We start from the raw sequence: 12,224 nt of genomic DNA on the forward strand, positions 1-12,224 counted from the left end.
ATCAAAGTACACATCACTTTCTTTTAGACAAAAATATATGATGTCAAGTAGTAACAGTTTTAACGAATCAATCGGTGATAGAGTACCATTGCCAGAGAGTTTAGTACAATGGATTACGACAAACAACGTTAAAGTGACTCATCCATTCTATCTTCGTGACACCAATCAACAACAACAACAACAACAATCATCATTCAGTGATCATCAAAGCAACTATACTCCTTCGCACGACCAGTATTCTAATACATACAACTATTACCAAGATCAACAACAACAGTACTACAACAATCAACAACAACAACAACAACAACAACTATATGAAAACTATGATGATTATGATTATTATCAACAAGAAGAAGAAGAAGAACAACAACAACAGTATTATTATAATAATGACGAGGATTATTATTACTATAACCAAGAAGATGAAGAATATTACTATGAAGATGAATACTATGATGAAGAAGAGGAGGAAGAAGAAGAAGAACAACCAACATATGTATTATCAGATGAACTGATAGCTATGTTTGCTAAAACTGAATTAAAGAGAAGAGGTAACTAACTAACGATCTTAGATAGATAAAAAATATAATATATAATATAATATAATCAATAATAATAATTCATTGCTAACCCAACTTTACTCAAATATCATCAATATTAAATGTATTATTAATAATTTAGCTAAACAAAAGCAAGAGGAAGCAGAGTATTTAGCAGATTCAAAGTTAGTTATTAAATCAATCAACCCTGTGGAATCTATTCCCAATCAACTCCCAATCAACTTTAAACAACAATGATCATCATCATCATCTTCAACCCATAACCAACAATTTACAAACAACTTTGCAACAATTGGGATATCTTTTTAAAAAAAAACAAAAAATAGAAACAATAGAGAACAACATTACAACTCAGTATACATATGTATACTTACTAGTCTATCTAATAATAATGATAACAAAAAAAGAAGAAATATACTTTTGGAAGATATGGAAGAATAGATATATAGTGTTAAACATTTGGAATTCAATACCAAAACTTCGAAATGGACACTTGGAAGAGTACAGACTTACATTTCAACTAGTCAAGTACAATGAATGGAATGATGCAACAGAGATGATTGATAATGGTCATTTGAACTTGTTGTTGGACAAGTTGCTGTATCGACCAAACGATCATATCAACTGGACAAACCAATCGATTCACGCACTCATTCGGTCAACATCTCCACTCAGGAATGATGTATTCAATCACATATACAAGGACTTGGCATTACGACATGACCTATTTGACTATGAAAGTTTGATAAAGGAAGCAGTGTCTAATGGTGACGCGGATATTATACGTACTCTGGTCACTCAAACGTATCCGTCAAAGTTGTCAACTACTCATGCCTACCACTGGGCAGTCTTGTATAACAAATACCACGTACTCGCGTTGCTCAAACAGCTCGATGTGCCGTTTGCCTTGAACCCCTTGTCAACACACTACCCAGGGTATGACTTTGTCGATGCTTGTACCGGATATTTGGGTGATTCAAGGTACTTTAGATGGGCACTCGAGCACCAACCTCAACTCGTACAAGACAACCTACAGTACATCCCACCAACCCAATTCTATCTAATGGGTGATGTCGAGTTGATCAACCGGTATGTTCTCAACCCCTACACACATTGTATGCCACCTCATTTGGCCAGTTCAGGCACCGACCAAGATTTCATTGGAGGACTCGATTTTGGGGCCAACCATTCAGGTGATCTTTCCCTTGCCACTCTTCAATCGGATGTATTCAATCAAGTGCTTTCCCAACGAGGTGATCCAATCAAGAGAATAGATCTAGTGCAGACTATAATTGAAAGGACAGAACCTGAATGGCTCAAGCGTCACTACAACAACTCGTTTGCAATGTTTTTAGAGGAACAACAGCAAGAGTTTGATGTATTTCTACCGGCCATTGATATTGGTGTCAATCAAGTAGACGACGAAAAACATATGAATGCCATCACTCATGCCATGGAACTGATCAAAGCCAATAGAATCATTCTAAAGACACTCGAATTTGAAAAGGTCACAGAAAACATTAAATCACTCAATACCCGCTTTTATTGGTTGGTGCTAGAGACATTTATGATAGAGATGAAATACTTGAAATATTATACAGGAATCAAGACATTTATTGAAAAGCATCACAAGTACTCAAATTGGAAAAGTAAATTCTATGAAATTTGTTTCCAATTCCTCATCAATCAAAATGTATCTTGGAATATCATCTTGGATATTTTTGGAGACACTTTATTTGATATTCCAAATAATGATATTTACACCAACATTGAACTTGTCATTAGAAAACAAACACAACCTCTTATTCCAATAGATGATTTAAATTCAATTGATTTTCTATTAAAATTATTAAAATTCAAAAAGAATCAAATAGATAGTAATAATAATAATAGTAGTACTCAACTCTTATCCTCTTCATCTTCTTCCTCAAAGATTGAACAATTTAAAATTTACAATTATAATAGACAAACCAATGAATCACCGTCATTGACAACTGAAAGTATTTGGGAGGAATTATTACAAGATCACAATGAAATTCATTCAGTCATTATTGATTGCCATGTTGTATTTCCTACAAGTCTTGTACCACTTGTCCCCCTTCATCTATTGGATCGTGTATATAGTAGAGCCATTATAAAACAAGACGATGCATTATTGGAACAAGTCAAACTTGTTTATAACAAGTCAAACATGAACTTGTACGGTTCATTTTTAAATGCCAATCATATTCCACTTAAAAGTCGGCCCAAATACCTCCTTGACAACTTTGGAAAGGGACTTGTTACAAACTATCTATGTTGCAAATATGTTGGTAGAAAGGGTTCGATTGAACTATTTGATTTATTCAATCAATACAAGGCCTATGGTTCAAAAGAGCGTTGTCTTGGTTTTGCATTAGGTTATGCAAGACATGAATTGGTTCAACATATATTGTTAAACATGTTTTCAAACAGCGATGCCAAAGTACCTTGGTCAACCGTTTCACCCTTTATAGTAGGTCATACAGGTTTGTCTAGATTCATTATATTAGATGGTACAATTGAAAGGGAAGCAATTCTAAAGAAAGCAATGCAATCTAGAAATTTGAAAATGGTTTCAGAATTATTAGAATTATTCAAACTTGACAATACCTCTTTAAAAATTAAATTCCCATCCATTAGTCTATCATTAATTGATTTAAAAAATAGAAAGAATCAAAATCTACATTTAGATAAAAAAATAAATTTAATTTAATAAATTTATTTCAATATATTACATAATAATACAAGGTTTATCATCCATGACTTCTGATAGATTTACTCTACTTGGACTCATTGGAGAAGGAGGTGGGATTGCATTATTTGTATTTGATTTGGGTGTAGTTGGAGGAAATGAACTTCTATTTTGTGATACAGGTGTTAGAGGTGGTGCAATGTTGTGAGTTGGTTTTTTAGATGATACAGGTGTTGAAGGTGTAATTGATTGATTTGGATTTTGTTTCTTTGGTGTTGAAAATGGTGTAAAACTATTATTATTATTATTATTGTTATTTGTCATTGGTGGTGAAGGTGATCTTAATTGATGAATGGTTTTAATTAATGGTTCAGGTGTAATTTTTCTAATTAATTGTTGGAAATCTTTGTTGTGGCTACTTCCACTACCACCACCTTCATTTGTTTGATTGTTATTATTATTGCTATTATTATTATTTTTACTATTTGCTGTACAGTTTATATTTGATTTTGATTTTGATTCTTTATCTTTAATAAATAAACGGTCCTCGTCTAATAAATGAAAAGAATTGGATCTACGTTTAAGTGGTGGAACAGACCCTGAAGTGATTGTATAGTCTGTGATTTCTGCTGAATGATCTGGTGTTTGGAAACTATCCAAAATGAGTGGAAAATCCTGACTAATCTTTTTCAATCCTTCAAAAGTAGTCTGTGCCTCTAAAGAATCCAACAACTCTTGAGTATTCTTTTTCAACTCGTTTGTAACCTCTTCCGGCATTGTGTCATAATGGTGTTTATAAAATATACTATGTACATGATCAATCATTGATTTTACTTCTGATTTTGTCATAAATGTCTTATTTTCAACTGCAAATGATTTAAATATTACTAAAAGAAGAATAGAATAGATAATATTAATATATAAATCTATGAATATAAATTAAATTTATATTCTTTCTGCTTACATCTTAATTTTTGATCAAAAGAACCATGAGACAAGATAGTGATACCCTTTACCAATTCTTTAAAATTTAAAATCTTGTCATTATCTTCATCCATTGCTTCAAACATTTTTTCGAGTAATCTATTTAAATCACGGCCTGATCCCTCTTGGTTAGCATCCTTCCAATCAGGAAGAAAACGAAGAATAATCTGATGGAATTGTAAATATCCAATTCCAGTTCCATCATGTGATAATACATCAAATTCCTCTTTTAATCCTTTTAATTTTAATAAACTAACTATAAAAATAAAAATATAAATATTAGTATAAATTTGAAAAGACCGTTGAGTATACTACGGTCTATGGATTTTTTTTTGGTCTCTTACAAGATGTATATTTCATTAAATATTTCAAATCTTTTTGATCAGCACTTTCTTTTACTTGTTTCTTTGTAATTTGCCAATGTTTTAACTTTAAATCTTGTATTTTCTTTCTTGATATTACAATACCAATTCTCTTTTGTGAACTGGCAATGATTTCGTATAGTTTTGTAGGATTGTTTTTGAATGATAAAATATTGACTACCTGTGCATGTGATTTGGCCATCATCAGTGCATCGATATTTGCTTCTATCAATGCCAATCCTACTTCTAATAAAACTTTACTTCCTCTTATAAATACATTATCCCATATTATTAATGCATACTAAATAATAAATAAAAATTAAATAAAGAATAATTAATAAATCCAATCATAGGTCAAAGATGATAATTTTCTATTACATACTTGTGCTGGAAGAATGGTTGAAAATAAACAAAGGAACCATTCAATGGTAATAATTTGTATGACTACACCAATACTATTAAAATGAGCTGTCAATTCTGGAAACATTTCTTGCATCAAATCATAAAATACTTGTTGATCGATTTGTGCATCCAACATTGTATGTGTATAGTATTGTGGTAAAACTCTTTCAGCTATACTATTTAAACACCAAAATGCTTGTTCCTCTGAAGAAATTAAATAATAATTAATTAATAATCAAGTTTTGAAATTATTAAATAATAATTAACAATCGTTTAAACCATTACATACCATTATCAATAACAAGTAATAACATAAATGTAACATAATTTAAAGATTGACAATAACCAACCGATGGATTATTTATACTATAAACCAATAAAACCCTATACATTTTCTCTTTAAATTCTTGGTCTTGTGCCAACATGTGTGTTGGAAATGTTCTTTCCAAATCCTAATTAAATAAATAAAAGGTCAATCTTTTGCATTCAATGATGGTTATCCATTCTATTCTTATTCTATTAACATACAAGTGATATCTCTGTCTTGTAATTCTTTAGAGGTAATTCATCTTTTAAAAGTTTATGATAATGAGCCTTTTTGAAATCATCCAAAACGATTGAATCCAAGAATACAAGCCATATGCTCTTACGATGAACAGATGCGATACCTCGATTAACCAAATCATGGAATGTCTTGTCATGTTCGAATCTCTTGATATTGTTAATGTCACCTTGACACTTGTTGTGAATGAATTGATTCCACTCTTCTTTTACAATCGTAGTATCATTCTCTTCCATCTTTATCAAGTATTCTATCAATTCTCCATCATCGCGTCCATCATACTTGAATCCAAATGTATCCAAGAATGGTGTAGTAGTAGTACTAGTATTACTATTTGTTGTTGTTGTTGTAGGTGTCGTTGTATCTTTATTTTTGGTTGTTGTAGTTGTATTACTATCATTATTATCTTTATTATCTTCTTCTTCTCCTATAAACGTATTATTCTCCTCTACTTCTTCTTCTTCTTCTTTTCTATTTATAGATGGTTGTTGTTGTTGTTGTTGTTGTAATTCATGACGACTTGGTGGTGGTGTACTACTACCAGTACTTTCACTCACCGGTGATGACATGAATGAAGAGATAGATAGATAGATAGATAGATAGATAGATAGATAGATAGATAGATAGATAGATAGATAGATAGATAGATAGATTGATAAATAACTATACTAATATATATTATACTTCATTGATATACATATATATATATATATCTTTAGATCATGTGATTTCATCATTAATCAAAAAACAGACATGTTTGTCTCTACGCTTTCTCCTCAGATTTTTTATTGCTGAGCTGGATTCTTTCTTTTTTTTTTTTCAACAGAGACAAGTTTGGGTGATCGACTTTGTGTGTCTTTGAGAACTAGAAAGAAAGAAAGATAACTACGAGTTTATACAACAAATAAAATAGTTTTTAATAGTTTAATATTTATTGCCTTTAAGAGAAACTTTTGTAATCGATACACCTCGTCACTATGGTGTTATTGATAATAATAATATTAATTACGAGAGAACAACCTAACCGTCATGAACCAAACCAGCTCTGCTCTTCTGTTCTTGTGTGCTGTGGAGGGAACCCCTTTTTCAAATTTTCGATTTTTTTCTTTTTTTTTTGTTCTCTCTCATCTCACGCACCAACCCTGAAAAATTGAAGTGAAATTTTATTGTGAGTCTAGCTCTTAATTAATTGTTGTTGTTTTAAACGTTAAAAATTGGATCCAGTCGAATTCCAAGGAAACACGTGGAATTCCATCTACAATCCTATCCCCTATAGCATCTAATAGTAGTACTATTGATTAGAGAGTCGACTTTTGTTATACTCTATTTTATTATTATTTATATTTATACATACATACCTACCTACCTATATATTTCTAAACTTTTAGTTTTAGTTTACCCGTTTACTCCTCGTTATACATATTCATTCATTACATTCACTCATCACATTCATTCATTCAGATAGCATCTCACTACTCACACTCATTGTACATAGTAATAATACAGAAATTTATATATATTAAAAAAGAAACACAGAAAAGAAACAAAACAAAACAGATAAATCAATAATCATTGTATAATAAAGTAACATTACAACCACAATATATAGTATAGTAGTATAGTAGTAGTAGTAATGTCTCCTAGTTTAGCATCTTTTGATGATAGTAAGTAAAAACGAAAAGAGATGAGATGAGCGATGAGGTAAATGAAGATCATCCGTCTGTGTCAGTTATTAATAAACTTTTTTTTCATTATTCTATCTTTAAAGATTCGTCATCCGTATCGATTGAAGATTTATCTATTGCTCAAAAGAAAGATAATGTACTTCACAATTTGATTAATGTATGTAGAGTGATAGAGAGATAGAGAGAGATAGATAGATAGATGTAGAGATAGAGATGTAGAGATAACTAATATTTGTTTGTATTATATTTATATGTATATGTAGGCATTAAAAGTATTAAAATCAAAAGGAGTCAGTGAATATAATGAACAGTATCAATCGTTACTTCAACTCATTCAACTATACTCTAGTAATAAGATTTCAATCAAGGGAACCGATATAGCATATAGTATTGGCAATGGTGTCGTTGAGAGTGAGACTGTCACTGCTGCCTCTGCTGCAGCAGCTGTTGCTGCAGCTCAACCCAAGGTTGTATCTACTATATCCGAGGTCGTAGAAGAAGACATTGATATGAACGACACTCAAACGACATCGACCACTTCTACTACCACTTCGACCAGTGGAGGAGACGTTGACATGATGACAAATGAAGATGATGAAGAACAGACAACAACAAACAAACTCGACGAAGAGTTGAGACTAAAAGCAAATCAAATACCCATTTTCAAAGCACAATTAGAGGCCTTTAAATATCTCTCCAGAAACCTTCCCATTCCAAGTAATACATTGTCCAAGATTTCAAATCTACTCGAATACGAACCAAAGGAAGAGTTTGATGATTTAAAGTTTTATTCTAAAGGTTCAATTAAAACAGATAATTGTATGTACATATAAACATAAATATACAAATATATCAAACAAATATATATATATTAATTATTTTATTATTTAATTATTTTTTAGTAAACCAACCAAATCCAGATATACCAGAAACATATAAAGGATTATATGAAGCTGTTCAATCAATCCATGAAAGAGAGGAAAGAATAGCATCAAAGATCCAATACCGCATTGAAGAATTAAAAGATTTACCATCAACCATTCAACCAGAATTAAAAACAAGATCATTAATCGAAATGAAACAATTAAAAGTATGTTTTAAAAAGAATATTTTCAAAGAGATTGTATATGTATATATTAATATTAATATTTTTAATTGTATAGGTATTAAATGTTCAAAAAAAAGTTAGAAATGATATTCTAAGTGAATTAAATGAAGATATATTTATAAATTCAGTTGATAATATTGATATATTTGTTAAACCAATTCCAAGAGAAACATTTGTAAATATCAATAATATTATACTATTATTATTATATTTGTAAAACACCAATTAATTAATGATTTAATATTTTTTTTTTTTTTAGAAATCTGGAGAAATGATGTATGAAGGATCAACTTCACAACAAAATGTGGAATCAATATTTACAGTGAATAGAAAGAAATTCTTGTCTGCTGTATTGAATCATCACAAAGAGTTTTCAGAGTTTCATAGCAAAAAGGAGAAACAAACCAAGAATGCATTGAAACTCATTCACAGATTCCATCTTGAAAAGGAGAGAAGAGAGCAAGAGAGATTGCGCAAGGAGCGTATTCGTTTGCTCAAGTTGCAAGATACCGAGGGTTACAGAGACCTTTTGGCCAAGACCAAAAACGATCGTCTCGAGATGCTCATGTCTCAGACTGATTCGTTGCTCTCCAAGATTGACTTTTTGGTGCAAAAGGAAAAGGTCGAACAAGAGGAACGCGCCGAAAAAGAACGTGAAGAACGTGAGGAAAAGGAAAAGTTGGATTTGATTGCCAACGCCAATACTCCTCCTTCATCAAACAACCAAGTGGACGGATCGTCAACAGAAGAGAAAAAGGATGGTGTTGCTACAGAAGGTGGAGACAAGACGGTAAATGGAGACGGTCAAAAAGAGGGCGACAGCTCGACTACATCTACCACTACCACTACTACCACTACGACCCTCCACAAACGATCATCATTGTACAATGAAGTTATTGTTCGTGAGCAGCCCAAGTGCATGACTGGAGGCAAGCTCAAAGAGTACCAAATTACGGGGTTGCAGTGGATGGTCAATCTATACAACAACAAGCTGAATGGTATTCTAGCCGACGAGATGGGGTTGGGCAAAACCGTGCAAACCATTGCATTGGTGTGCTACCTGTTTGAAAAAAAGGTGCTCGAGCCATTCCTCATTGTCGCGCCATTGTCGACCATCTCAAATTGGGAGAGCGAGTTTCACCGTTGGGCACCACGTATCCCAGTGGTTATTTACAGAGGCAAGCCTGATGAACGTCGTAACCTTGCCCGCAAGATCCCACGTGACTCGTTTGGCGTGTTGATCACATCGTTTGAATACATTTTGTCGGACCACATTATACTCGGTCGTATCCCATGGTGCTACATTATCGTCGACGAAGGTCATCGTATCAAGAACAAGAGCTCCAAGTTGAGTGTACAGCTCCGAAAGTACCATAGCAAGCATCGTCTACTCTTGACAGGTACGCCGCTGCAAAACGACTTGGGTGAGTTGTGGTCACTACTCAATTTCTTGTTGCCAACCATTTTCAACAGTTTGGACACGTTTGAGCAATGGTTCAACGCACCATTCACAGGTGGCAGCAGTGCCAAACAACCCAAGTCGCATATTAGTGTCAATGAAGAAGAGTCACTCATCATTATCAATCGTCTGCATCAAGTGTTGCGTTACTTTTTGTTGCGTCGTCTCAAAAAGGATGTCGAGTCGCAGTTGCCCGAGAAAAAGGAGCGTGTCATCAAGTGCAACTTGTCGGCCATGCAGATTGTCATGTACCGTTCGATCGCCGAGTATGGCCAGCTGCCCATCGACCCCACCTCCGAGATGTTTAAAAAGAGCAAGACTGGTATGCGTGGCTTCAACAACACACTCAAGCAGATGCAAAAGATTTGTAACCATCCATACCTCTTTTTGAGCGAATGGGATATCAACGAAGACTTGATTCGTGCATCGGGCAAGTTTGACATGATGGACCAGATCCTGCTCAAGATGAAGGCGTCTGGCCATCGTGTACTCATCTTTACACAAATGACAGAAGTTATCAATTTGATGGGCGAGTACTTTTCGCTCAAAGAGTGGGATTATTTGCGTTTGGACGGTAGCACCAAGCCCGAGGAACGTAGCAGATTGGTGGTCGAGTGGAACCGCAAGGATTCACCGTTCTTTATCTTTGTATTGTCCACCCATGCCGGTGGTTTGGGTATGAACTTGCAGACAGCCGACACGGTCATTATCTTTGACTCTGACTGGAACCCGCAGATGGATCTTCAAGCACAGGATCGTTGCCATCGTGTGGGACAGGTGAACCGTGTCAATGTGTTCCGTCTCATCTCGGCCAACTCGATCGAAGAAAAGATTTTGGAGCGTGCCACAGACAAGCTCGAGATTGACGCCAAGATCATCCAGGCCGGTATGTTTAACACCCATTCAAACGACCAGGAGCGTCGTGCCAAGCTCGAGGAGTTCCTCCACGGGTTCCCCGCCAACACGGCCGAGGAAGCTACGACCGACCTTGAAGAGATCAACCGTCTGATTGCCCGTGACGACGAGGAGCTGATCCAGTTCCAGGCCATCGACAAGGAAGCTGCTCGTATCGAGACACTCAAGAACAAGGGTGTCAAGAAGCAGCACAAGTCGCGTCTCATCATCGAGAGCGAGTTGCCCGAGTGGTTGATGCGCAGTCCCGTCGCCGAGGACAAGGAGCCACTCGGCGCACGTAAGCGTACCACGCTCAACAACCTGCCCATGGACGACCTCACCGAGATACAATGGGAGCGTATGATGGAGCTTGGCATGAGTCTGCCAGAGTTTAAAGAGTACTTGGCCAACAAGAAAAAGAAGCGTGTCGACCTTAAAAAGGGATCATCTGCTAAAAAGAGTACACCCAAGAGAAAGAGAAAGGATAGCGAGAGCGACTCTGAAGAAGAGGATGACGGATATTACTCTGACTCGTTGTTGATGAGTGATTCTGAAGACATCACTGTTACTCCTACCAACGATCAAGAAATGGATCAAGATGGTGAAGAAAAAGAAAAGGAAAAGACAAGTACTACAAGCACTGCAACAACACCAGCACATACACCTGGAAAACGTGGAAGACCACCCAAACGTGCGTCGTCAGCTGCGATTACTTCACCACCAGAAAAGAAGAAACCAGCAGCAGTTACCAAGAGACAACGCAATGCCGGTGCTGCCGACACTACCACCACTGAGGATGAAGAAGAGACAAATGGAGTAGCAAGTGACGTTTCTGTTTCCAATGACGACCAACCAATGTCGCCAACACAATCTTCGAGAAGAAAGAGATTAAGTTTTACCCCCAAGACACTTGCTTCACCAGTCGCCGCCGCCTCAGACGACGCTACACCAGAGAATGGTACTCCCTACAAACCAAGACGTGCAAGTACTCGAGGAAGTGCAAGCGTCAAAAAAGAGTCACAACAACAACAACCAAATGGTGATGCTCATGATGCTACCAACAACAACAACACGACCGAATCATCATCATCAGCAGAAAAACCAAATGATGAAATCTTCCAAGGTATCATTGAAAAGATTAAACGTATCAAGGAAAAGACTAGAAAGGTGTCAGAATTGTTCTGGGATTTGCCATCTCGTTCCGACTATCCCGATTATTTCAAGGTCATCAAGAATCCCATTTCAATGAATGAAATCAGTCAAGGTTCATACAAGACACCAGAATTGTTTGTCAGTGATTGGAAATTGATGTTTAACAATGCTCTCACCTACAATGATCCAGATTCTCAAGTTTACAGAGACGCCATCACCCTCTACGATATATTGGCAACCGAAGTTAAATCTCATTTTGAATCTGTTATTATCCCTCCACTATCAAAAGTTTAAAGAAAGATAAATAAATAAATTAAATTAAATTAAATTAAATAAATAA

The 12,224-nt window shown here is 35.0% G+C and overlaps 3 protein-coding genes across 3 annotated transcripts; 2 read left to right on the plus strand and 1 right to left on the minus strand.

Annotated features, from left to right (window-relative positions):
- Window positions 1-40: 40 nt before the first annotated feature.
- On the plus strand, window positions 41-3,202 carry DFA_09307 (uncharacterized protein; the record flags this gene model as incomplete). Its single annotated transcript, XM_004354609.1, has 4 exons — window positions 41-554; window positions 685-727; window positions 1,305-3,057; window positions 3,173-3,202. The coding sequence occupies 4 exons, from the start codon at window positions 41-43 to the stop codon at window positions 3,200-3,202; spliced, it is 2,340 nt and encodes a 779-aa protein (XP_004354661.1).
- A 113-nt stretch (window positions 3,203-3,315) lies between these two features.
- Window positions 3,316-7,072, minus strand: DFA_09308 (RabGAP/TBC domain-containing protein; the record flags this gene model as incomplete). Its single annotated transcript, XM_004354610.1, has 7 exons — window positions 3,316-4,163; window positions 4,241-4,516; window positions 4,605-4,923; window positions 5,005-5,228; window positions 5,314-5,476; window positions 5,553-6,254; window positions 7,067-7,072. The coding sequence occupies 7 exons, from the start codon at window positions 7,070-7,072 to the stop codon at window positions 3,316-3,318; spliced, it is 2,538 nt and encodes an 845-aa protein (XP_004354662.1).
- Window positions 7,073-7,219: 147 nt separating this feature from the next.
- Window positions 7,220-12,178, plus strand: DFA_09309 (SNF2-related domain-containing protein; the record flags this gene model as incomplete). Its single annotated transcript, XM_004354611.1, has 7 exons — window positions 7,220-7,250; window positions 7,355-7,428; window positions 7,535-8,090; window positions 8,174-8,400; window positions 8,435-8,554; window positions 8,639-9,169; window positions 9,869-12,178. The coding sequence occupies 7 exons, from the start codon at window positions 7,220-7,222 to the stop codon at window positions 12,176-12,178; spliced, it is 3,849 nt and encodes a 1,282-aa protein (XP_004354663.1).
- Between the last annotated feature and the right edge of the window lie 46 nt (window positions 12,179-12,224).

The sequence above is a fragment of the Cavenderia fasciculata genome, assembly GCF_000203815.1.
Source record: "Cavenderia fasciculata unplaced genomic scaffold Scf_EU5ZYIE01DZOHE-5, whole genome shotgun sequence".
Taxonomy (NCBI): Eukaryota; Evosea; class Eumycetozoa; order Acytosteliales; family Cavenderiaceae; genus Cavenderia; species Cavenderia fasciculata.